Source organism: Camelina sativa, chromosome 2, assembly GCF_000633955.1.
Source record: "Camelina sativa cultivar DH55 chromosome 2, Cs, whole genome shotgun sequence".
Classification (NCBI taxonomy): Eukaryota; Viridiplantae; Streptophyta; class Magnoliopsida; order Brassicales; family Brassicaceae; genus Camelina; species Camelina sativa.
In genome coordinates, this window is record NC_025686.1 from 25,600,964 (window position 1) to 25,625,206 (window position 24,243).

Below are 24,243 nucleotides of genomic sequence, written 5' to 3' on the forward strand. Positions count from 1 at the left end.
TTTTTTTTTTTTTTTTTTCTGCAGGAAGGTTTATTAGTGAGCAATCTCAAAGTGTTACTTTTTTTTGTTGACTCAAGCAACAACTTCTGTGATATTACTCTGAGAGAACAATGTTTGGTTTGAGGAAATCACCGGCAAAGCTACCAAAGCACAACTCAGTAGATCTTGGATTTCACAAGTCTTCCAAGCCAAACCCTTTCGATTCTGATGACGAATCAGACAACAAACACACGCTTAACCCTTCTAAGAGGACTACCTCTGAACCTTCTTCTTTGGCTGATATGACTACTAACCCTTTTGATGGTGGGGAGGTGGTTCAGAAAGGAGGTTCATCATCCAAACAGTCGTTGGTTTCCTCCAACTCTAAATACCAGTACAAGAACAATTTCCGCGATTCTGGTGGTATCGATAACCAGTCTGTTCAGGAGCTTGAAGGTTATGCTGTGTACAAGGCTGAAGAGACTACGAAATCTGTACAGGGTTGTTTGAAGGTTGCTGAGGATATTAGGTCAGATGCTACTAGAACTTTGGTTATGTTGCATGATCAGGGCGAGCAAATCACTAGGACTCACCATAAAGCTGTTGAGATCGATCATGATCTCAGTCGAGTGAGTTTTCTTCTTCTTTGATTATTAATGGAAACTTCAATATTTGTTGGTTGGTGTTAGATAAGAAAACCTTGGAGACATGAGATGTTGAGTTATTTGGATTTTTTGGTTTTTCAGGGTGAGAAGCTTCTTGGAAGCCTTGGAGGCATGTTTTCAAAGACTTGGAAGCCAAAGAAGACTCGTCCTATTAATGGTCCCATCATAACCAGAGGTTTGCTTCTTGTTCATTGATATCTCCTCAGTTCTTCTTGAAGCTATTTTACTTTTGCCTATTTGCTGATTCCCATTCTGTGTTTTGCGCAGATCACTCACCAACGAGAAGAGTGAACCACTTAGAGAAAAGGGAAAAACTGGGACTGAACCCAGCACCCAAGGGACAATCAAGAACCCGAGAACCGCTCCCCGAATCAGCTGATGCCTATCAGAGAGTCGAGGTTCGTATTCTTCTCTTTCCTCTCTTCTATTTTTTCTTTCAGAAGAGCATTACACTCTCCCGCATCTGCGATGAGTGATGCATGAACATTGAAAAGCATACTTCGTATATATTTGAGTAGAAAGCTGTCTTTTTGTCACCACTAAATGTATACTCTCGTTTATTACAGATGGAAAAAGCTAAGCAAGACGACGGTCTTTCAGACTTGAGTGATATACTCGGTGAGCTAAAGAACATGGCTGTTGACATGGGAAGTGAGATCGAGAAACAGAACAAAGGACTTGACCATCTTCATGATGATGTTGACGAGCTCAACTTCAGAGTGCAACAATCAAACCAACGCGGCCGTCGTTTGCTTGGAAAATAGATGGATAGAGTTATATGTTCATTACACTCAATCCTCTCTTGTTTGATTCTCTGTGACTTTGTTCTTTAAACCTGAAAAGGTTCTATCATGTTATATACATCACAGTCTGTGTTTGTAATTGATCTTATTGCAGAAAACAAAAAAAATTACTTATTTGTTCAGACAGAAGCAATTTTGCTATCGTTTTATCTGTATCATAAAGATTTCTCAAGAAATTATGACAGTAGGTAAATATTATGTGTTTGAATCACAGATTTAAACCCTAACAGTATCAGTGCTAAAATATGACATATATAAGAATACAGAAACTCCAGACAAGTTGGAACATTTGTTATGCAACAACTGCACAATCGTGTGAGATGAGATTATTAAGAAGAGCAAAAAAGCCCAGGAACTCATAGTTCTCAGCTCCAATCCAAGACATATATCTTCAACAATGTTCACTTCTTCACTTGTATAATGTCTGAAGCCATAAAACACAGAGACTAGATGAGAAGTAGACAGACAATCTCTCATAGCTGGGAAGAACTAGGAATAGAGTAATGAATAATCTCATACAAACATCAATAATAGTTCATCAATCATATTGAAGCCAAAACCTTATCAAGCCAATTAAAGTGAAGTAGTTCCAAGATGACCAACAATATAGCAAATAGCTTTGTAGGATACTGAAATGACAAACGTACACATCTACTGAAGCTTGACTTCCATGATGTTCTTGGTCTTGGGAGGATATAAGGAGTGAAACTTAACCGACCTCTCTAAAACCACAAATTGTGCCTTAGCTTCAGCATAAGCCTCATTCACCTTCGATTGGTCAGTAAGATTCTTGTTCATGCGGAAGCCATCCAAGGTCCTTCGCTTAGTGTACTCCCTCAAGTTGTAATGAGGGTACTGACGCCCCGCTCGAAGCATGGCACGACAGAGGCTGAGAACTTCACTTCTGGATACCATTGCCAAGATTGTAAACTAAACCCTTAAAAACAGCAATCAGTTAACAAGAAGAATACCATTAACAGGAATGAAATGCCGAAAAGGAAGAGAAGGTTACATCACTTATAAAGGCAAAAGAACCTAAATTTTTCTCAAACAGTGAGGAGACTCATTAATCATCAATCAATTCCAGTAAAATTCATAAGCAGGAATCCGATTTGGGTATGAGAAACCAATTCCAACATATAGAAACATAAGCTCTATAGGTTTTTTTTTTGGGAAAAATCTGCAAATGAACCAATAAAACTAAAGCAAACCCTTCAAGAAGAAACTAAAAAAGACCATAAAAACGAACAATGGGATAAATTTTGAAGCCACAACCAATATAATACATCTGAAATCGCAAGAGGTTCTGACCAAATTCAACAACAGTAAAAGCAAAAATAATAGAATTTGATGATAAAGAGCTTGAAATAGATAACACAATACCGAATTGAAATCGCCGGAGAGTATAAATTTCCCGAGCTAGGTCGCCGTCGAGGTTCTCCGTTCGAAGGTTTTTGATTGCAGGACGTTTTGGGTATATAGACAAAACCTAGGTTACCCAAAAATAAACCGGAGAAATTGATTTTAATAACCGGATCAGTTTTAGATTTTGAGTAAACAAAAAATAGAACCGGTTAAAGAATGGGCCAGACAGACACTAAGGGCCTATTATTTTGGGCCGATATGTTCGAGAAGCGTTTCTTTTATTAAGGTGTGAATGAATGAATGAGGTGGCATAATCGTCAACAAATAGTAAACAAAACCGATATTTATCATCTCTCCGACTCTGTCACGCCTTTTGTGTATTTCGATTCTCTCTTATCTCGACGAAAAAAACCCTACTGCCAAAAAAAAAAAAAACTCTGTATTCTTCGATCTCTGGCTGCGACTGCGAGAAAATAAATCTGTGTTTCTGAGATTTGCTTCACCATATCTCCTCGATTCGTTACACGGTACGCTCTTCTCATGTTTCCGTCTCGATCCCTTCGATTCAGTATGCGTTGAGCTTTCTTTGAAATATTGATTCTTCGTCTCTGTCTCTCAGTTTAGTTTCCGATTTCAATTTTTTGGATTCGTATGATTTAGCCTCCTCAGTAGTTTTGGTGGGATAGATATGTTCTGATTTGTGTTTCGAATTGGGAGGTGCGGTGCCTTTTGGAATTGTATGACTTTGATTGATTGGTGATTGATGTTTCAATTTCTACTTGTTTAGTTTCCTTGATTCGATTGATTTGTCTTTTGAATCTTTTGATACATGAGAAGACTATAGAAGTTCCATAATTGGATTGAAAACTCTCTGGTGTGTTCTTATTGTGGTTTTGTGCTATATTACAATTACAGAAAGATTAATTTATATAATTTTGTTTCACTAATTTTGGTTTTCTCCTCTTTTCGTTTTGTTGGCAGATTTGGTTAAAATCATAGTTCTCTCATCAACTGTTTTCTTGGCTGTAATTTGGAGTTTTTTTCTCAGTCTCATCGATGTGGTCGTGCTCTACTACGGCTTTTCACAATCATTAGTCTTTTAAGTTTTTTCTAAGTAATGCTCATTTTCTCTTCCCTGTCTATGGCTTTATCTGCTATCCTTCAAAAGCTTAGTGTCTTCGGCCCTGGTTTGAATCCTTCTTTCCCTTACTGCATCGCCAATCACTCTACTGCCTCCCGTTAAATTGAGTTGCTCCTGTTTCAACTTAGTAGTCTTGCTTTCTTACGGTGTCTAGTCTGAATAGTGGTGTTGCAAATCATCCTTATTCCTTAGCCTGGCCCTGAAGTAGTAACCTTCTTTAGACATTCTTGGGTGAGAGAGAGGTTTACACCAATATTATGTAAATCTGTCCCCTCATAGAATAAGTTTATACTGTTGGCTGAGTTCTTTTGGAATTCCCGTTTGATTAGTTTCTACCCGAGTCTCATAGTCCTACACAGATCAAAGCTAGTTCTTGTTTAGCTGAAGCTCATACCCAAAAATGCTTGAAGAACAGCCGGCTACATTCTCTCTCAGGCGTAACTCATTTAGACGCCGATCTCCCAGATCAAATGTCGATGACAGAGGCTGGAATCCGCTCCACATCAAAGCCAGAAAAGGCGATCTGAAAGCCGTCAAACAGCTTCTCGACCAAGGAATGGATGTGAACGCTCTAGCATGGGGACCGAAATCAAAAGGAGTGAGTGCGCTTCACCTTGCAGCAGAGGGAGGTCACATAGAAGTCATGGATTTGCTCCTTGAACGTGGTGCCAACATCGATGCCAAAACATGGGGCTCGTGCGGGTGGACGCCTCTCCACGCTGCGGCCAAAGAGCGGAAGAGAGAAGCGGTCAAGTTTCTGGTGGAGAATGGTGCCTTCTTAGCAGATGATATAAGTGATACAAGGTTTAATCCGCCGGTGCATTACTGTCACGGGCTTGAATGGGCGTACGAGGAAATGAAGAAACTTAGCAGCGAGTCTTCTTCATCTGGTGGAGACACATCTTCCAGTTCTGATAACTGAACTTCTTGTTGTTTGGTGGTGTGTTTTGTTTTTCTCTCTGGTTGAGACACTTCTCAGGAATATTATTGTTTTGTGTTTGATCTTATATATGAAACATTGAAACTGGATGGTTTGTCTTACAACTTCAGTTTGAGAACTTGTAGACTTTGTTTTTTTAGGCTTTGTTGGATCAACCAAATATGAGTTAACCGGACTTTATATCCTAATCACTGACGATGCGAAGTAGAATCTTACTTTTTATTGGTGATTCAAATTAAACCGACTAGGCGACTAGTATCAAACTAGCTAGTATATCAAAGATTCTTAGATTCAAAATTGTAAATTAAAGTGTCATTTATGTCTCTTGAGTCAGGACATGTTTAACTAATTGGGGAAACAAAACGAGTGAGCTTTATAATTTTACAGTGTTTTACACAAAAGATTTGACAAGAAAAATCCGGGTCGCTACCAGACCCGTCGGTGAGAAGCGGGTTTGAACACACGTATTCGGTTTACGAATCTGAGATTAGGCAGAGAAAATAAAAATGGCTTTTTTAATTTCGCTCTCCTCTTAGATCCGTTTTGTTTTTCTCTTTTCCCACTTTGGGCTGTTTAAGCAAAAATAAAAAAAAACCATGGCTTCTCGCTGTGAGCTACTTCTGATCTGTGTGTTCTCACTCTTGTTTGCTCTTGCTCAATCTAAGACGTTGAAGCGAGATGGTAAGTTCTGCTTTTTATCACCGTCTGGTTTTGTATATCCATGGATCGAGATCTTTCATCGATTGATTGATTTTTTTATAGCTCTTTACGTATTTGGAAGATACCCATTAGCAAGATTCGTTCTATCTCTTATCAATTTCATGATTTAGCACGAAAGTTGGATTCTTTTTACTTTTCCATCTTTCTAATCTGAGCTGAGCTGAGCTCTAATGTAGAGATGATTATGTGTGAACAATGATTAGATCTGATAATATTTGTTATAGTCTCAGTGATTTGGTTCTTTCTCTGTTTCTAGTTAGATACTACTGTATCTTATATAAGTTCATCCTCAAAGTTAGTCTGTGTTTCATCTTCTGCACAGTGAAAGCTTTGAATGAAATCAAAGCCTCTTTGGGATGGAGAGTGGTGTATTCATGGGTCGGTGATGATCCTTGTGGAGATGGAGACCTTCCACCTTGGTCTGGTGTCACCTGTTCTACACAAGGAGACTATAGGGTTGTCACTGAATTGTATGTTCTTTTTTTCTTCTCACTTCTCTGTTTTCTTCTGTATCATTAACCTGATTTGCTTTTATGAACTTAATTTACCTGGTCTGTCTGATTTGCAGAGAAGTTTATGCCGTTTCGATTGTTGGACCTTTCCCCATTGCAGTAACTAATCTTTTGGATTTGACAAGACTGTAAGTTACTTTCTAAAACCTTGGAACTGAGTGATTAAGGTAGATCTATGTGACAACCTTTTGAAATAGGTATCTGCGACCTAGTTTTGTGATTATTGTGCAATGCCTGAGAATTCTTTAGAGCGTTACTGTTTGAGAGGGCTAAATGGTTTTGGTTTGTTTGGTTATTCAGGGATCTACATAATAACAAGTTGACTGGTCCAATCCCTCCACAAATTGGGCGACTGAAACGGCTGAAAGTACTGTATGTTCCTTGTGCTCTTACATCTAGATTCTTAATTTTCTGTCTTTTTCATTTTATCTCAGTATTCCTATGGGACCAAACTCAAAATAGTATCCAATTTACTTCAGAAACACAGTTTTGAGCTGTGAAATTCTGTTACAGGATTGTGTTAGTTGTATCATCTTATCATGCTCATGTTTCCAAATACTTCACCTAACCATTCACTCTGTTCTTACCTTTAGAAACTTGAGGTGGAATAAACTACAAGATGTGATTCCCCCCGAGATTGGGGAGCTGAAGAGACTAACCCATTTGTGAGTACCTTTGTGTTTCTTTCTTAGCTTCTAATGGTTGTCCATCTGTATCCAAATTAATCATGATTACTTTTGTATCTTAAAGGTACTTGAGCTTCAATAGCTTCAAGGGAGAAATTCCTAAGGAACTGGCTGCTCTTCCCGAGCTTCGGTATCTATATCTTCAAGAAAACCGTCTCATTGGTAGAATCCCTGCAGAACTGGGCACGCTGCAAAACCTCCGCCACCTGTAATCACCAAACACCATCTTCTACGTACAGTTTGTGTCTTTTATCATTACTTTACTGAGACCTGGTTTGGTGTGTGTCCCATTATTTTCCAGAGATGTTGGTAACAACCATCTGGTTGGAACTATACGGGAGCTCATCCGTTTTGATGGAAGTTTCCCATCTCTTCGCAACTTGTAAGCATCCCTTCAGGATCCGCCCTTTGGTTCTCTCTTTCATTTTGATCTAATATATTATATACAACGAGTGCTCTTTTTAAAATCTCGATTTCTTTAGGTACTTGAACAATAACTATTTGAGTGGAGGGATCCCTGCTCAACTGTCAAATCTGACAAACTTAGAGATTGTGTAAGAGCCTTCTACACTGCAAAATAACTCAAGAATCTATTTTCCAAGTCATCTGCAGTAAACTGTGTCAAGAGGTCTCTGATCTCCGTTTAATTTTTTTTGCAGGTACCTGTCCTACAACAAATTTATAGGAAACATTCCTTTTGCAATTGCTCATATTCCTAAACTGACATACTTGTAAGTCTTTGTGATAGATCGCTGATCTTTCTCTCTGTCTCTGATTTGCTTACTATCTAAGAGGAAACATGCATTCTCATGGGATCATGAATGTTGATGAAACTAGGTACCTTGATCACAACCAATTTAGCGGGAGAATCCCAGATGCATGCTACAAGCACCCATTCCTCAAAGAAATGTGAGTTCTCACCCAATTTTCCTATGGTACAACAAAGCTTTACGCAGACAAAACAATATAAGAATTTGAACAATGTGAGACAGTTATGTGTAAAATCTATGTGTATGAGTTTCAGATAACTGATCTTGCAGAAAAGTTGAAGGTTGTCTTATTTCAATCTCCATTCTGACAGTACGAGATCTGATTTGATGTTGCAGGTACATTGAAGGCAACATGTTCAAGGCAGGCGTGAATCCTATTGGTACCCACAAAGTTCTAGAAGTTTCTGATGCCGATTTTGCCGTGTGACCGGACTGAAGAATCTAGAAGAAGGTTCTCGAGAAAACGTCTCAGAGAGCTACCTAGAAATGGTTCCAATTTTAGTCCTCTCCACTATTATTATTTTTTGTATGGTCTGTTGATTGTTGAAAATGAAAAGAAAGCATAAGACTACAAGTTTTTATCTCTATATTGTATAGTTAGACACATTCCACTAATCTATATTTCTCCTTAATCAAATGATGATTAGATTGGAATAATACAATAGAAGTGTTACATTAGATAATACATACAATTTCCAAGAAATTTACAGTCTGTTCTTTATTTCCCTTTTTCTTTTGGGACGAATAGTGTTCTTCAATGTTTGAATTTTACCAATAAAAAATTCTCTTCAAGAACAGGCAGGAGCATCAAAGGTAGGTAACACTATGAATGAGATCGTCAACGGATTGACATAAACCGGAGATTTCACGCCGTGCCGGGCTGGCTTAAGGTCTGGGATATCTCCTGTGGCTGTAGGTACCAAAGGGTTACCGTTCAAGAGCATTATCTTGCTACGCAAAACACCATCTTGTGGACTCAAGTGATACTCTTCTCTGTTCAAATATCCATCAGAAGCTTTGTTTCCGACCCAAGAAACCTTGCTCTTGATTGTTTCCAACAAGGATTTCCTCTTCATCGATTCTGCTTGCAAAACAACCTTCACGCCATTGCTGACTGCGACTGTAAACGTCGTTTGCTTACTCAGATTAATCAGAAGAAGCGTTATACCCGTCTGAAATGATAGATAGATTCAGCAGTTACAAAACCAAACTAGAGGATGATTTAGGGACAGAGAAATAGAGAGGTACACACTCACTCTTCCTTTGGAGCAATGAACGTAGGCTCGTAGATACTCCGAGGCATTTGTCTGAACGTCGAGAACGCCTTTACCCATCAAACGATGCCAAAGAAGCGCGCTGGTGAAAATTTTCCAGATCAAGAAGTTAATGTTATGACTCGCCTAAAGCAAATATGTTGGTTTATGGTTTATGTACTAGCCTGTAGTAATCTGGATTGGGAACAAACGTTTCCTTTTCGAGCAGACCATAGAAACCTCCGACCAAAGCTTGTCTGCAGTATACTTTGGTATTATGCTTCGCGGAAATACCAAGCTGATCCAAGTACCTTAGGATCAGAGTTCGTTTTGTCAGTTATAGAACCGAGCATATATAAGAATGTGAATTTTGGTTCTGTCTTACCAGAAGCTGTTAATGAATGTCTCTGAAACCTGACGGCCACCACTGTTAAAGGCACCACCAGCTTCTCCAACCCAAGCAGCAGCCCAAGGTCCCTGTTCTTGGATTGTTCGGTTCACATTCGCGAATGTCCCCGAAACCCCGCTCAAGTAATTTGGATCTAGTATCCTATTCACTAGCTTAGGATCATTCCCTGCAACACTAAGTTCAATATAAAACTCATCATTGTGTAGTAATGCTGCAAAGACTGATTTATTTTTCTTATGAAGACCTGGACCAAGATTGTATATATGATGAGTCAGGACATCAAGAACACCGGGTCCAGAGAGCCGAAGAAGCTCTGAGAACCATTTTTCTTCATAGAATCCACCTGGAGCTACAACCAAAGGTTTGGTCTGAGAATCCTTGTAAACGTTATTGATTACATCTTTCAGTACAATCAAGTCTTTCCCATAAAGCTCTACACTCACGCTAGCACCAATCCCACTTCCACTAAGCTCATTACCTAGTCAAGAACAAGAAACAAAGAAAAACAAATGTTAGGATCCCACAACAGAAGTTGTAATTAAGCACATAGCCAAAAGACCAAGCAGAGAGCAGTTCTGTTTACCAAACTCCCACGAGTCTATAGCATAACCCTTTGAGACTGTGTAGTTCATGAAATCCTGAGTGTTAATATGATCCCAATCCCCTCCCCACGCGTTTCCGCTGAGTTTATCTCTCCCATACAGAGCGTTTAAACCGAAAGTCACAATAGCTCTGCGGAATTATAGCTAAGAATTAGTTCATAGTGGGATAGGCCCACATAGAACCACCATATATAGTAAGGAAGGATGACATGCTTACCCGGTTGCGTTGAAGAAATGGTTAAGTTCGTCCCAGCGATTCATATACAAACATCCTTTAGAGAATCCGAACAAACCGTCGTCAGTCTTCTTGAACTGAGTGCAAGGAGTCTTCAAGTCTCCTACGTCGTAAATCACTTGATCTTGCAAGGAACCACCTATTCTTATCCTCAACGTCCTAAAAGCTAACAACAATCAGAAGATTTCAGTGAATAAAAAGTCTTCAGAGAATCGAATATTGGTTTGTGATAGAGGTCACAAACCTTGAATAGCTTTAGCAAGAAGAGGAGAAGCTAAGTTCTGACATCATTCAAAAGATTAAATAAAGAAGAGTTTTACCTTTTTAGTAGCCAAAAGTAATGAAGGGATCAAAAAGCTCAAAGGTGTTTTTATATATACCAAATTGATGAGAGAGGCGTAACCCCAAGGACACTGATCATAGTTGCATTTTTCAGGTGGCCACCAATCAAGCGTTGCGCAGACAAAGTTGTCATCTGTCTCAGAGATTCGACGTGCACCGTCTATAACCATGATGGCTCGTTCCATGTTGGCGCTAGAAAAAGTAACGGTAAGTAGAAGCATACAACTCAAGAGCACAACGTTGTAGCCCATTTTAATTTATTGGTTTGTTTGAGCCTCACGCTTTGATTATGTTTTGATCTGTAAGAGAAACAAGTAGGAACCAGTTGAGAAATGCTAAAGAAGTACTGTTACAAGAAAATGGAAAAATATAGCCAAGATAAAAAAATACAGAAGAGGAAGAATACAACTCAAGCCAAATGAGGAAACCGGAAATTATTATGAAAAGTTCTTTTGAGAAGTACTTAATGCTTGTTCAATGGACAATGGTATAAATATAGAAGGATGATCAAAGAAGATACTCTAAATATATTATAGAGATTTGTATATATATTAATTCATTCCCTATATAAAAATGTATCTCTATGTACATTAATTCTCATGAGAGTAAATATTAATTCTTTCATTCCTAAACTCTCATCACATTCTATCAATAAAGTCATTCAAATTTTAGAGTTGAAAAGTAAAACATTTGTTAGTGTTTGAAAATTTTATATGCGAATATATTATACCCCTCTGTCCCACAAAGATGTTTTGAGATATTCTTTTGTCCCACAAAGATTGATGTTTTGTAAATTTCAAGAAGTAATCATTAAAAATATTTAAAATTTTGAATTGTTATTGATTTAAAATTAAATAATATTTCTTTAGTCAAAGAAAAATATATATTTAAACTCAGTAATCATTTTTTTCTTAAAATGTGTAAAAACTTATAAACATCAATCTTTTAGGGACAGAAGAAGTATATGATTGTAAACATTTGATTGTTAATATCGGTATATATCTTAATGACTACATTAAGATTTAGCCAATACTTAGGTACTGACTGGTAACCCAAACAAAGTATTAGGTACTGATTTGTAACCCAAACAAAGTATTATTAGGTACCTAACCCAAACTTAGTACTGATTTGAATTTTTACTAATCACAAAAAGTTTACCAAAAACTTTATTAAAAACTTTACTTTCAGCTTTTTTGTTCAGTTTTCATGTACAGTTCTTTCTTACAGCTTTACACTATTCTGTAACAGCTTACAGCTTCAGCTTACAGTTTTTCTGTACAGCCTTGGTTACGTTACCAATCAGACCCGGTTGTCAGGACTCACTCAGAGGCACGCATGGCAAAAAGCACTACTTTAGTTGACCTTTTTGGGTAATATAATCATTACTAATATATTTAAATTTAAATAATGAAATAGTCTTTTAAACTTTAAAAGAATTTTATTTCTGGGTTTGGAATAAGACAAAACACAAAACGCAAGTTAGTCTCTCAATGAAGACGATGGCACAAGTCAATCACGTAATTTTCTAACTTTTAATCTCTTAGTTAACCCTTCAGCATAATTAAATCAGTTTCATGTACTCACTAGATATAATTTTTTTAAAAATCTGGAGCTTGAAAGAGAGATACTGTATGGTTAATTTGATTGAGAGATATATAGAGCAAAATCAAACTAAACTCAGAATAGAAACTGACCTTTAGAATCCAGCATCCATGGAGAGAAACAAAAAAAGCCAAGTCTGAAGAACAAAAAGGGAAGATGTTTATAGTGGCTGAGGAACTCAAAAGCAGAGAGAGGGGGAGATGTTTTTTTTTTGTTTTGTTCTTGGCGTTGGCAACACTTCATTAGAGAGATTAGAGAGAGTCTCTCTAATTATCGCATCTTCTTCTTTAAAGTTCGTTTACTGATATATCGTGCTCGGTCTGGTTAAACCGTTTCTACCAAAACCGAAAGTGTACCAGATTTTAATTTAGTGCGAATTAATAGATACCGGTTACAAGTTACAAACAGTGCCAAAAAAAAACAAAAACAAAAAACAGAGCAGCAACGAACCACCCAAATCAAGATCAAGGAGCTAAGTAGGAGCCTGTGGGTGTTGAGCAGCTCTTGAGAGAGGATCCGGTCTACACCGGTCTACGTGATCTCTCTATCCACCACACATCCAACGTCCAGAGGTAAAGGGATCTGATGGACTTGGTTACATACTTACATTACACTCATAATAAAATAAAGAAACTAGCTAATAGTACTTAATTACGATTGATCACCGTAGTCCGTAGACGTTTCCTACATGCTCCCGGCCCGACCCAAGTTATTGATCTTGAAGACAAAAACTGAAGTTTTAGGGGTAAATTAATCATTCATTTATAGAATAGAATTTGTTATATATACTCTTTTTTAGATACATTTTTAAAAATAACTTTTTTTAGAACATTTTCATTTTTATCCTCTTTTACACAATTACAATATGGTAAATTAATTTTTAGAATTTTTTTAGGTTTGGGTTCTCAGTTTTATAGTTTTATATTTAGGATATATTTTTTAGAAGGCATGATTTAGTATCTAGGGTTTAGGGTTTAAAATTTAATCATTTTATATATTAAAAATTTGTATTTTTGAAAATTGACATCATAAAAGAGTATTTTTGAAAAGTGACATAGAAAAATTGATATTTTTGAAAATTACCCTTTATAGAATTATCACATATTATATGATATTGAATTATTAATTGAAGACGTAATAAAAACTAAACTAGAAGATATCTTGTGTTATAAAGCACATATCAATATTTTCTCCAAAAATTATAATATAAAAATAAAAATTATTGTTATATTTGGTTTTAAAAATTATTTTTATATGAGACAATAATTACTTTTAATATTGCAATTGTTTGGTAAATCTACATTTATTTTTTAAATACTAATTATTGTATAATATTATAGTATTTTAAATTGTATGATGTATATTACTATTTATGTTGTTTGTTATATTTGCATTATTATTTTGTGAAATAATTTAGAATAGCAAATTTTATATTCTAATTGTAAGAAAATAAAATTTATTAATTTATCAAACACATAAATTTAGTTTTACCAACTCGGTGATATGAAACATTAAAACACATATTTTTTCTTCATAGATTGAGTAATATATCTTCATTTTAAAAAATTCAAAACACAACATATGTAGAAACAAATAAATATTGATTTATCATATGTATAATATGATAATTCAAAACAATTTATAAATGAAATTAAATAAAGATGATAGGAGAATCATAATTTAAAATCTTAACACAACTTTCCAAATACAGTTATTAAAATAAAAATTTGGATACTTAGATATAAAATTTTAGTTTTTGAAATTCTGATTGGTTTACAATTTTGTTAAATTAGTTAGTAATTTTTGTTCATAATTAATAAAAGAGAAAATATTTTTTTTTAGAAATTAATAATTATTTAAAAGATTTTATTAGTCTAATATTCAAATTATATTTTTACCTTTACTGAAAATTAAACATTTGTTTTTAGAACAATGGCATAACAATGTAATTTTTACATTTTTTTTTGGCAACAACAAACTAGATTGACTCATATAAACCAATGTGTAAGAACATTGTTTACATAAATAACTTTTTACATTTAATAAAGTTAGTTTTATATTTATACTTCTCAGTTGATAACTTAATATAGTAGGATTTTTGGCCAAATCTCTAAATTATCTTGTTATGACATCTTTTTGGGGGCCACATTATCTATTTTTTTTAAAATATATTATTGTTTCTGGGTCAACAACACCTTGATCTTATATTTTTCAATAAATCATACAAGAATCTAAAGATTAAGTTTTTTTTTGTCCACAAAAAGAAAACAAAAGAAAATAGAAAAAAAAAAAACAAAAAGACTAAGTTAAGGTATCGGATCCCTCCAAAGCTAACTCATATGATGATTTTATGTCTTCACAAATTAAAGTCAATTTATGTCAAAAGAAAAATACAAAAGAAAAGAAAAAGGAATTAAAGTCAGATACAAATTTGTTAAAGCACAAAATCATGAACTTTTATATATATTGGTGCTTTAACTTAAAATATCCGCCGTTTGTTTTAGGGTTAATCACAGTTTTGAGATTTAGCAGTGATTTTATTTTATTTTCTTTAACAAAAAATAATTTATATGAAAATTGTCAAATATCCTTTCTGAAAAATAAAAATTTATATTTACCTTTCACCGAAAACACTTATATGCTAAGAAAGAGATCTGCTATTTTAGAAATATTCATGCATTTTTCCAATTATTTTTATGGGAGAATACTGTGTACTGTATATAGAGAGAGATTAATGATAATTTCAAATACCACTGTTTCGTTTTTTTTGTTAGCATCAAATCTAAGTAAATTAGAAACTAGATAAATATAAGAAAACATTAAATAATAAAATCGAGCCAAAGTAACTTAAATAAACATATATATAAAAATCAGACATCTTCCTCTCTCTCTCTCTCTCACAAGACTTTGTGCACAAGAAGAAGATTTCTTCCCTCTCCTCTCTGGTTGGGTTACTTGGTTGTGTTTTCTGCGTGTTTCCTTTTGCCTAACTATCAAATCTCTTTACCCTTTTTCTCTTCTTTCTTCTTTGTTTGTTTCCAAACTTAACAAAACTTCATTCAAACAAGCTTCTTTCTCTCATATATATATATACATTACACAAAATTTCTCTCATATTATTCCGATTTCTTGGTCTTCTTCTTTGAGAATAATAAAGTAAGGAAGGAAGCAAATCTAAAGGTATCGATTTCTCTGAATTCTTGATTTCTTTTGATATACGTTTTGTTTAGGTTTTTGAATTTGAAACTGTTTGGTAGGGCTTTTTTTAAACGTGTGGAGTAGTTATTGCGTTACTACTGTAGAATTAGGTCATTGTCCGATCAGAATTCAAACCTTTTTATCGTTTTGTATACATACATACACAAGAAGTGATTTAATTTTTGTAATGCGTCATGATCAAGTTTCAATTTTGTCGTTTAGGTAATGATGATGTGATTGATTATGATGATTAACGATGATTGAGACTCTTGGAAGTCAACAAAAATTATACTTCTTTGAAATTAATTAGACTGTTGAGTCATCTAAATTTGGTATATTTGTTTTCTCTAGAGATTTGGTTCTTTATGATGTCAAATTCCACAATCTGATCAGAATAGGTAATAGGGCACAAAGTATCCCTTATGTTCATCTGAATGTGTTCTGTGTGATTTTTTTCCTGTTTCTCTTCGTGATGATGTTATTAATGATTGATCATTCTTATATGGATGGATATAAATGTCATATGAATGAATTTTATATTTGATTTGATATTTTTTGGTAATACACTCTGTTTTCCTGAACAGGTTTGGTTTGACAATGGCTGAGGAGAATACTTCAGAAGTCAAAGAGATTGAGAATTCTTGCGATAAAAATACTCCGGAGATGTCTGAAGAGGGTTCTGTGGAAAGGGTACATGTAACGGATGTGGGGAATGCGGAAGATGTTACATCTGTGGTATCCAATGATCAAGAAGAGATTATTATACCAGTGATCAATGAAGTGCGTAAGCCACAAGGTGTTACTCCGAGACGCTACTCGACTGGAACAATAGGTACACGACCAAGTAAACCGCAGGTTCAGTCTCGTTATCGTGGGAATCATCGTGTGAGTTCGATTCATGATTTATGTAAACATGGGAAGAGGTGTGATCATCAAGATGATGCTGCTGTGAAACCGTGGAAGATGGTTAGGAGAAAGAGTGTTGAAGGCTCAGATGTGATCAAAGTTGAGACTTCGAGTTTGACAAGGAAGTCGTTGGGAAGTGTGAGTAAGCAGATTCCTGGTACCAAACCTGAGAGTTCTGTGGCTGCAAAGAGAGATACATTGGCTTTGGATGTGAAAATAAAACCAAATGCTTCTGTGAATTCAGACTCTAGTAGTGAGCTTGCGAGATCTGTTGGTGGTTCGAGTGTTAAAAGCAGTGATAGAGCTCGGAGAAATAAAGAAACCGAGTGTACTCTGAGTGGTGGTTCATCTTCTGTTGTTAAAAAGGTTCCTGGCTTGAGAAGTGTGAAGTCGAATGCTGCTATGGGGAAGGTTTCAAAGGTCAGTGGCGCTGGAAGTTCTAAGGTTTCTGCTCCGAAGAATATGGAGAAGGCAAAGAGTGAGACAATTAACAGTGAAGATGTAAAAGAGAAGACTGTGTGTGTTGTTGAATCTAGCGTCAAAGGTGTTCAGAGTGAGAAGAAGGAACCATCAGAGAAGAAAACCATAAGGACAGGACATAAAAGCTTGACTACTCCTAAACGTGTTTCTAGTCCTACTAAACAGATTCCTGGTAAGATCAGTACCGGTTTGATGACTAAGAAAAAAGAAACTGGTTCTGCAGACCTTGAAGCAAATCCAAAAACAGAGAAGAAGATTATTAGGCCTAAGAAGACAGGAGTAAAGGTGAGTCTAGCTCAGCAGCTGACTTTCAAGAAAGGAAAGGTTCTTGATCCGAAACCTGAGGACTCTTCTCCTAAATGGATCAAGTTCAGAAAGAGGGTTGTGCAGGAGCTGAAAACGCAAACCGAAGGAAAGAAGAAGAGTCTTAAAGATAGGAGATTGGGTGTTGAGACGAAGAATGATTCTTGCGAAAGTAGTAAACGTGAGAAGGTTGTTCTGAGGCATCAAAAAGTAGAAGGGAAGAAGAAAATGGTGACATTGTTGAACAGTGTAATTGAGGAGACATTTATTAAGCTCACAAAGGTAAGGAAGAACAAAGTGAAAGCTCTCATTGGTGCTTTTGAAACTGTTATCTCTCTTCAGGACACTCATAAGACATCTCACAAATCAAGTCAAAGCAAGGCCACAACATCTGCGTCTAAGGTTAGACCTTTGGTTTCCGAAGAGTGAAAAGAAACAAGACAAAATTTAATTTGTGCACATATGAACTATTAACATTCAAGACTTTAAACTTCGAGAACAGTAATAATATTCTTGTTACTGTCCTCAAAATAGCAAAAGAGTTTACTATGCACTTTGACCATTACTGAAGTTGATATCAGAGACGATGATGAAGTTGTAAAGCTTTCAAGTTTTATCTTTGCAAGTCTTTTTTTTTTCCATACTCAAAACAGTTTTTTTACAATCACGATACAACAATCTTTCAAGAAGATATAGCTAGACTAATCTCTTTTCTCGTGATTCAAAGAACTTGAGGGCATGCCTGTATTTACCTTTGTAGTTTGATCAGACTGTTGTCTATAGATCGCTGCAGCCATTTTATTGTAGAGATCCATATTCATTGTCTGCATCATCATAGCCAACAACAGTGAGCTCAAGATTTGAATAGCCTTTCTCGGAAACAGTACTTAAAAGAAGGTTTTACCTGTGCGAAAAAGGCGCTGTAAGGATCAGTTAAAGCGGTTGAAGAACCGTTGGTGCAGTCTCTGTTAGCCATAGTAGGGACCATCAATGGTGGAGGAGGAGGAGGAGGTGGAGGAGGAACTAAACCTCCGTAAGCATTGCCACCGCCTCCCATTCCCATACGAGCCATGGTTGCAAGCAACGACATCTGAAACTGTTGCTGCTGTTGTTGTTGTTGTTGTTGCTGCTGTTGCTGTTGCTGTTGGATGCTGAGAACTGATTGTGGTGGAGGTAGTTGCGGAATCATCATTTGTTGTGGCAAATTGGCTCTTAGGCTCATAAACTGAACTTGTGCTTGTAGCTGTTTCAAATGTGCGATTACATCATCCAAGATTGATACTTTATCCGCCTGAAAATATCCGTATAACATAGAGTTAAAGAAACGGTTTTAGACATAGAAAAATTCTTAAACTTTAAAAGTAGTTTCTTTTAGGATAAATATTTACCTTACTTGCAGTAGGAAGCAGCTTCTGAAGTGTTCTCATCCTCTGGTTGATCCTATCACGTCGTCTCTGCATCAAACTAAGAGTCAGTATTGTTTTTCTAGAAAAGTTCTGTAATTGTTTTATGTATTACCCTTTCAGATTCGTTGTGAATAGCTGCTGCTCGTCCCCTTCGTCCATTAGATCTCCCTGCGTCTCCTCTTGTCTCTTGTTCATCTCCTTCAGTATCTTGAGTTTCCTGTATATAGATCTCTTTGGTTAATTCTTTAGTCATCTTTCCAAAAAAAGAAAGGTGGTTTTGATAGTTCTTACCGATCCAGAGCGGACATAGTCTCTGTCGCCGGTTCTAGCTGTCTTTAAGCTCCGACCAGATTCAAAAGACGCCCAAGACATATTAGTACCACTCGCACTTGCAGTCACGCTGTGACCAACTCTATGGCTTTCTTCTTGAACAGCGATCCAACGGTCCATTTCTTGGGGATAACCGCGTTTTCTTGAACAAGATCCGTCTTTGCTCTCGTAATTGTGGTTTGGACCATTTGGACTCTGCAGCTGCAGCTTGCTTGGCTGCTGTAGAGCCGCTTGATGAACCACAGACTCCAAAGTCTCACACCCGTTTAGACTTTGGGACCATATAGGGTCATTCGAGGTGGTTGGTTCGACTTCTTCGCCTAGACCATGGACGGTTAATTGCCCATTTTCCCATGTGAGCTCTTTCACTCCGTAATTCGACCTGAGTCACCAAAAAAAGGAAATTGTTTTTGTGTTAAGAGAGAGAGAAAGAGAGTAAGAAACAAAGACAGAAGTCTCTTTTTGGTAGAAACAAAGACAGAGGAGAGTTCTTTGTCAGAAACAGAGAGGAGTACATGTGTTACTTAGACCGCACGTTTGCAGAATAAACTGACAATAAGCTTTTTTTTTTTATGTTCTTCCCTTTTTGGCTCTTCTTCTTCTCTCTTTCTTCTTTGCTCGAAAATGTTGTAATCTTGTTTCTTCTTTGTTTGGAAACTCTCCACAATCACAGCGACAACTCATGCAATGTATCTGTCTTTGATCCATATTGATGTTATAATAAAGAGCCTCTCTCTCTCTCTTCTTGTCTCCTCCCTCTCTAAAATGGTCCCTGCAAAACGTCAAATGGTTTTTATGTGGACGGAACACATATGTGTGGCAAAGGATTGTTTGTGTTTTGCCCCTCAAGTCCAGCAACCTCTCTCTTGCCAAAAGAACATAGTAATAGATAAGGGCATTTACGTCATTTTAGTTTCAACCGACTCACATTGAAATCTCTCCATTGCATGCATTGACTACTCGGTAGAAAAGCAAAGCGTGTGATTCACCGATTTAGAAACAACAACATTTCTAATAATAGATTTTCGTTATTACTATTTAAAAAATGTCAGTTTCATCGTTATAATATAAACGAAGTTGAAGTATCTATATACATAGAGATGCATTAAATAATATTAAACAAGATATATATATATATATATATATATTATTTATTGGAGTAAACACGTTAGAATCCGAAACTATAGTATGGTATTCGAATGTCAAAAATGAGAGTGAGATGTGAGGTTGATGCATCGACTAGATATTTGATGCAAGTTGCGAGGAATAAATCAATATGTTCTCACTTCTCAGCCTCTTTTAATCTATTCTTTCTCTGTCCATTCCCATCTCACAATCTCAAATCGCCTTGTTCGGGATTTTGACCACATATATATCAATAACAATAGATTCTATTTACGGTTTCTAAGTCGTATTATATTTCCCAATTTTTGATTTCTTGGCAATTCTTGTTTCTATTGTTATTTATAATAGTCTTATGTACTTTGAAAAATTGAGCTTCACTTATTTAATTTCGAATATGGGACCTCATGTGCATCGGTCTAGAAATTACCTGATCATAATACCTAGCTGTCTAGGTAGTTTTGTAAATAGGTAAAAATGGATTGATCTATCTCGACTTTTTTCAATCATTGGTTTAAGTACTTGTGTATCAGACTGGCTACAACCTAGTTGAGACTTGAGAGGCTTATAAGCCTTGGTGGTGGTACAAGTTGATATGAATGAAATATATGATGTTGAGTCCCAAAAAAAAATATATATATATATATATATATATACATATGAAAAATATAAAGTCTAGTGAAATGGATAAATACGAGATCACCCTTTTGCATTGAGAGATTTCCCAATCATTTGATGTCACATCAGAATCTTAAGTGATTTCACCCACCCGCTCGAGCTATACGGCCGACAGCTTCAAACTGATGTCATAGTTCTCACACGCGGACAAATATTATTGGAGGGTTAGTTGGGACCAATGTTTATCTGTGAAGTTCATCAGCCAATCAAGTACTCGCATTAGATTCTTGACAGCGAATCCTAACGCTCCTCAGAGTTTATCTGTTCAATAATATACCCTTTTTTTTATGTATGTTCAAACTCTCTAGTACTATATGAATTAGATTCATTGTTCTTTTGATATTTGAATGTGTGGAGATGGAAGGTTTTAGCAAAGTTCGTAACCTATTACCTGTCCTGCAAAAGTATTTATGTGTTACGTTTCTTTCATTTAAAGTTTCTATATTTCTCGAGTCTTACAAGAACACACACAAGTAATAAACAAAGTGAGAGAGATAGCTTTAAAATCTGAAGGAAATCAAAACATCATCTTTGTCAAACTAAGTGAGCTCTAATCTCGTCAATGTAACTAAGTGAGCTCTAACCTCGTCAATGTAATTAATTGTGAGATATCTATATAATATAATGTGTTATATTTATGTGCAGTCATTATCTCTATCATGGAACGCGGGATCCATCCTTTTGGATCGGTAAAACTAACTCTTCTTCACGTCATAAATTGAGAGAACACGCATCCATATATAGTTACTAATTAAAATTAAAATCTTCAAAAATCTATTGACAGAGAATTGTACAACGACAATATATATATTGCAAGTTTTTCAAAATAAGAAGAGAGAATAGTAAATGCGAGTGGTCCTGGCCACCACATAGAGCAGTTGCTGCTACTTACCAATGGAGAAATAAGGTTGGACCAAAGAATGCCTCATTTTCCTGTGAGAGCACATAGTAAATTTAATTAATAGAGTTTATCAATCAATCAAAATCCTTTTTGGTCCCTTTTTAGTGTTTACTTGTCTTTAGTATGATACATTTCATGTGTGGAATAGGGTAGAGAGCGTGTGTAAACATCAACAATCACATCAATATTTGATTGATTCTTATTGAAATGTTTATCAAAAAAAATGTTAGGAATTAGTTCGAGAGATAAGAAGAAAACAGCAATATTACGCATGGTGATGATATATACCAAAGACATTCATAATTATGGGTATTTTGTTTTTGTTTATGATATGAGTTTACTCAAATTTTATTTCATAAATAGTTACATATATAAATTAAATCATTGACAGAAATCATTTGATTTTAGTAACAACGAAGGCAGAAATAATTTTTAGGAGCTTTGCCCGTTCGATGCATTTTCTTGACTTTTTCATGAACTTGAGCTTCTTTGCTCCTCCTCTTCTCCTCAAGCTGTTTCTTGGCACCATCAGCAATTAGTTGAATCCTTGCTAATTTTGACTTATAATGCTGATTGTTTATATCTTTTCTCTTCTCCAATTCACTCTTTTATCACCACATGTAAAATAAAATAGTATATTACTCATTTGAATAAATACAATAAAAAAGTTGATTAATTAGTCATTTGATAGAGAATAACCTTTCTTTTCTCCATTCTCAGATTAGCTGCTAATTTTCTCTCATTTTCCCAACCCACAATTTCAGCTTTCATTTTCTCATACCTTCAAACAGAGTTTATTATTTTTCTAGAAAATTGATAAGATATACATATACTTTGAATATTAATAACTGAATAAAATTTTACCTTAATCTTATTTTCTTAATTTGAGTATTTTCCCAAGAATCTGCTTTACTTGGCGTTAAAGCAAGTCCTGATGTTTTGGAAGATGAATCCATCTCTTTTGTTCGACAGTTTTCTGGTAGGTACTCTAACGATTTTTTTTTGAAACTCTCCTCTGCTAAAAAAAAAATATATCAATAACTTAATAGTACTGTGTGACATCGTTTCAATGTAAATTTGATATAAAAAATATTAGTAAACCAAACTAGCTCTAATTGTATTAATTACCTCCAATTTTCACCTCTTGAGTGTATGATTTGCTTAACCTCTTTTCTTCAATATTAGTTACAACCGGATTGGTTTTCTTTGCCCGTAATTTCTTGATTTCCTCTCTTCTTCTCTTTGCTTCTTGTTTATCAACTTCTTCCATTGATCTAATGACGGATGCAACAGCCACAACAGAAACTGCGAATTCACTTTCTTTCTCGTTGTAGTTGTCATTTTTCTCATACCAGTATGATTGATTTTTCAGCCAGTTTAATGCTGGATAATCTTCAATTTGATATAGAATAAAGCAAAAATTTATTATACATCCAAAATCTTTTTATAAAAAGATTGAAACAAATGATAACCAAGTGAAAATTACCGGTTATGTCCAGTTCTGATATTGAAAAATCCGACTGTTTCTTCTCAGAAATTGAGACCCTACAAAAGATTATTTCACAAATTTTTTCGGGCATATAATGTTTTTTTGGTTAAATTTAATTAGAAAAAATAACATAATTAATCCAAAGGGGAAAAAGAGAGAGAGAGAGAAAGATTTTGGACGTGTACCTTCGTTTTCTTTGCTTAACCAAATTATCCATTTGATTTTCCCAATTAAGAGACTCCAATGTTGTTTGGGCTTCACATGTTTGTTCTTATATTCCCTTGAATACCACGAGAAGGAGGAAATGTGGTAATTTTATCTTGAAGCAATAATAAATAAATAAGCTCCAAATTCTTATTCCACTGTACAGGAACATGCCAAGTATCAAAACATGTGATTCTTTATATGCTAATCTTCATGTACATATTTAGTCACATAATTATAACTATATAAAACCAACGCTTTCTTTCAGTACCAAAAAAGTGTAGTTGTGATTATACTTGAAGGTTTCTTTTTATAAACTAATAAATGGATTTGATTGATCAAACCGGAGTTTAGTAAAATGCTAATAGAAAAGATTCGTGTTTTTATTAAAAAAGATGGTTTTATTACATTACTGTTTCGTGATAGAATGGTTAATGTTGACTTTCGTTTAAGGTTTGACTTCAGTTTAATTAATTACTCTCTCAAGTCTCAATCGTAGTCTGGTTCAGGTTAAATTAAACCGGAGATTACTATTGGATTATCAAAAGAAATAACCGGAGATTGCTAATGAGGTGAAAGCTGGGTTTCTCTAACTGGGCTTGCAAGATGCTGAAAGGCCCAAGAAGTATCTTCGTGAAGCTTCTCCTTCGATACTTCTTGTAGAACTTATTACCGGATGATCTTGCCGAGATGTTGTCACAGTTTGCGATGAACTTGTAAACTGTAAAATATCATTTAAGTTTAAATCTCTTGCTAAATATCAGATAAATGCATCCGATTAACAGCTTACTCTTTTTCTTTTTTCGCAAAGATCCAAGAACTTAAATAATATACATTTTGAGTTTGTTACGATTATCCTATACGTACGTACACACCACATTATTATTGTAGTGACCATTCAACCAATAATTTTGCTATTAGTTGTCCGTATTTAACACATTTTTGTTTGTGTCGAAGTAGTAATTCTAGAGACTAAAAACATGCATATTCACGTCAATCATTTTGTCCCATTCTCGACAGATAACCCATCGTATTCGTACAATCTTGTCATTTTTCTTTTCTTTTATATTAAAAACAAGACTTGTGTAATTGAGAAGATAATGTTCAAAAAGTTGTAAGAATTTGTTAACAACTTCGATATATATATATATATGATATGATATGACCTAAACAAATTATTCAGGTTGGTGACGTATAACGAA

The 24,243-nt window shown here is 35.3% G+C and overlaps 8 protein-coding genes across 11 annotated transcripts in view; 4 read left to right on the top strand and 4 right to left on the bottom strand.

Moving 5' to 3' along the window:
* LOC104738586 (SNAP25 homologous protein SNAP33) overlaps positions 1-1,573 on the top strand; it is a 2,739-nt gene extending 1,166 nt beyond the window's left edge. Inside the window, exons 2-5 of the mRNA XM_010458743.2 lie at positions 25-608; positions 726-819; positions 912-1,042; positions 1,211-1,573. Coding sequence (XP_010457045.1) covers positions 111-608; positions 726-819; positions 912-1,042; positions 1,211-1,408 — 921 coding nt within the window. The 5' untranslated portion in view covers positions 25-110 and the 3' untranslated portion in view covers positions 1,409-1,573. The remainder of the gene's footprint in view (positions 1-24; positions 609-725; positions 820-911; positions 1,043-1,210) is intronic.
* LOC104738589 (LYR motif-containing protein 4-like) lies at positions 1,579-2,926 on the bottom strand. 2 transcript variants are annotated; one of them, XM_019237736.1, is made up of 3 exons: positions 2,831-2,926; positions 2,095-2,384; positions 1,579-1,871 (listed from the first exon to the last, which is right to left on the bottom strand). In XM_019237736.1, the coding sequence occupies exon 2, from the start codon at positions 2,360-2,362 to the stop codon at positions 2,099-2,101; it is 264 nt and encodes an 87-aa protein (XP_019093281.1). In that variant the 5' UTR covers positions 2,363-2,384; positions 2,831-2,926; the 3' UTR covers positions 1,579-1,871; positions 2,095-2,098. The 2 variants fall into 2 exon arrangements, with proteins under 2 accessions (XP_019093281.1, XP_019093285.1); XM_019237740.1 differs by having other exon boundaries at positions 1,624-1,871; positions 2,095-2,377.
* On the top strand, positions 3,140-5,053 carry LOC104738598 (26S proteasome non-ATPase regulatory subunit 10-like). The gene is made up of 2 exons (XM_010458754.1): positions 3,140-3,339; positions 3,794-5,053. The coding sequence occupies exon 2, from the start codon at positions 4,354-4,356 to the stop codon at positions 4,873-4,875; it is 522 nt and encodes a 173-aa protein (XP_010457056.1). The 5' UTR covers positions 3,140-3,339; positions 3,794-4,353; the 3' UTR covers positions 4,876-5,053.
* Positions 5,378-8,264, top strand: LOC104738612 (probable leucine-rich repeat receptor-like protein kinase At1g35710). The gene is made up of 11 exons (XM_010458779.2): positions 5,378-5,574; positions 5,936-6,083; positions 6,182-6,253; positions 6,426-6,497; positions 6,719-6,790; positions 6,876-7,019; positions 7,113-7,193; positions 7,294-7,365; positions 7,471-7,542; positions 7,649-7,720; positions 7,918-8,264. Exons 1-11 carry the CDS (start codon positions 5,490-5,492, stop codon positions 8,006-8,008), a joined length of 981 nt encoding a protein of 326 aa, XP_010457081.1. The 5' UTR covers positions 5,378-5,489; the 3' UTR covers positions 8,009-8,264.
* LOC104738603 (heparanase-like protein 2) lies at positions 8,219-12,302 on the bottom strand. The gene is made up of 10 exons (XM_010458767.2): positions 12,117-12,302; positions 10,461-10,721; positions 10,325-10,361; positions 10,063-10,246; positions 9,827-9,975; positions 9,488-9,721; positions 9,220-9,409; positions 9,020-9,145; positions 8,838-8,937; positions 8,219-8,753 (listed from the first exon to the last, which is right to left on the bottom strand). The coding sequence occupies exons 2-10, from the start codon at positions 10,671-10,673 to the stop codon at positions 8,370-8,372; spliced, it is 1,617 nt and encodes a 538-aa protein (XP_010457069.1). The 5' UTR covers positions 10,674-10,721; positions 12,117-12,302; the 3' UTR covers positions 8,219-8,369.
* On the top strand, positions 14,942-17,521 carry LOC104738629. 2 transcript variants are annotated; one of them, XM_010458807.1, is made up of 3 exons: positions 14,942-15,204; positions 15,445-15,620; positions 15,807-17,521. In XM_010458807.1, exon 3 carries the CDS (start codon positions 15,820-15,822, stop codon positions 17,338-17,340), a length of 1,521 nt encoding a protein of 506 aa, XP_010457109.1. In that variant the 5' UTR covers positions 14,942-15,204; positions 15,445-15,620; positions 15,807-15,819; the 3' UTR covers positions 17,341-17,521. The 2 variants fall into 2 exon arrangements, with proteins under 2 accessions (XP_010457109.1, XP_010457101.1); XM_010458799.1 differs by lacking the exon at positions 15,445-15,620.
* On the bottom strand, positions 17,504-19,475 carry LOC104738621 (transcription factor PIF7). Its single transcript, XM_010458786.2, has 6 exons — positions 19,163-19,475; positions 18,609-19,029; positions 18,430-18,534; positions 18,300-18,365; positions 17,816-18,202; positions 17,504-17,735 (listed from the first exon to the last, which is right to left on the bottom strand). Coding segments are annotated over exons 1-6 (1,104 nt in total). The 5' UTR covers positions 19,165-19,475; the 3' UTR covers positions 17,504-17,612.
* LOC104738645 (remorin-like) lies at positions 21,667-23,099 on the bottom strand. 2 transcript variants are annotated; one of them, XM_010458827.1, is made up of 6 exons: positions 23,023-23,099; positions 22,835-22,893; positions 22,477-22,740; positions 22,213-22,363; positions 22,048-22,129; positions 21,667-21,953 (listed from the first exon to the last, which is right to left on the bottom strand). In XM_010458827.1, the coding sequence occupies exons 1-6, from the start codon at positions 23,052-23,054 to the stop codon at positions 21,753-21,755; spliced, it is 789 nt and encodes a 262-aa protein (XP_010457129.1). In that variant the 5' UTR covers positions 23,055-23,099; the 3' UTR covers positions 21,667-21,752. The 2 variants fall into 2 exon arrangements, with proteins under 2 accessions (XP_010457129.1, XP_010457120.1); XM_010458818.1 differs by having other exon boundaries at positions 22,213-22,366.

Excerpts from the sequence above, each read along its gene's own strand:
- LOC104738612 (XM_010458779.2), top strand. The coding sequence starts at position 5,490 with ATGGCTTCTCGCTGTGAGCTACTTCTGATCTGTGTGTTCTCACTCTTG. Across the intron at positions 6,254-6,425 it reads CTTTTGGATTTGACAAGACT|GGATCTACATAATAACAAGT; the intron begins GTAAGTTACTTT and ends TTGGTTATTCAG. Across the intron at positions 6,791-6,875 it reads CTGAAGAGACTAACCCATTT|GTACTTGAGCTTCAATAGCT; the intron begins GTGAGTACCTTT and ends TGTATCTTAAAG.
- LOC104738645 (XM_010458818.1), bottom strand. The coding sequence starts at position 23,054 with ATGGATAATTTGGTTAAGCAAAGAAAACGAAG. Across the intron at positions 22,894-23,022 it reads GTTAAGCAAAGAAAACGAAG|GGTCTCAATTTCTGAGAAGA; the intron begins GTACACGTCCAA and ends AATCTTTTGTAG. Across the intron at positions 21,954-22,047 it reads TGAGAATGGAGAAAAGAAAG|AGTGAATTGGAGAAGAGAAA; the intron begins GTTATTCTCTAT and ends TGGTGATAAAAG.
- LOC104738598 (XM_010458754.1), top strand. The coding sequence starts at position 4,354 with ATGCTTGAAGAACAGCCGGCTACATTCTCTCTCAGGCGTAACTCATTT.
- LOC104738589 (XM_019237736.1), bottom strand. The coding sequence starts at position 2,362 with ATGGTATCCAGAAGTGAAGTTCTCAGCCTCTGTCGTGCCATGCTTCGA.
- LOC104738629 (XM_010458807.1), top strand. The coding sequence starts at position 15,820 with ATGGCTGAGGAGAATACTTCAGAAGTCAAAGAGATTGAGAATTCTTGC.
- LOC104738621 (XM_010458786.2), bottom strand. Across the intron at positions 18,366-18,429 it reads TTCACAACGAATCTGAAAGG|AGACGACGTGATAGGATCAA; the intron begins GTAATACATAAA and ends AGTTTGATGCAG. Across the intron at positions 17,736-17,815 it reads ACAGCGCCTTTTTCGCACAG|ACAATGAATATGGATCTCTA; the intron begins GTAAAACCTTCT and ends ATGATGATGCAG.
- LOC104738603 (XM_010458767.2), bottom strand. The coding sequence starts at position 10,673 with ATGGGCTACAACGTTGTGCTCTTGAGTTGTATGCTTCTACTTACCGTT. Across the intron at positions 10,247-10,324 it reads TCTTGCTAAAGCTATTCAAG|CTTTTAGGACGTTGAGGATA; the intron begins GTTTGTGACCTC and ends GATTGTTGTTAG. Across the intron at positions 9,146-9,219 it reads ACATTCATTAACAGCTTCTG|GTACTTGGATCAGCTTGGTA; the intron begins GTAAGACAGAAC and ends TCTGATCCTAAG.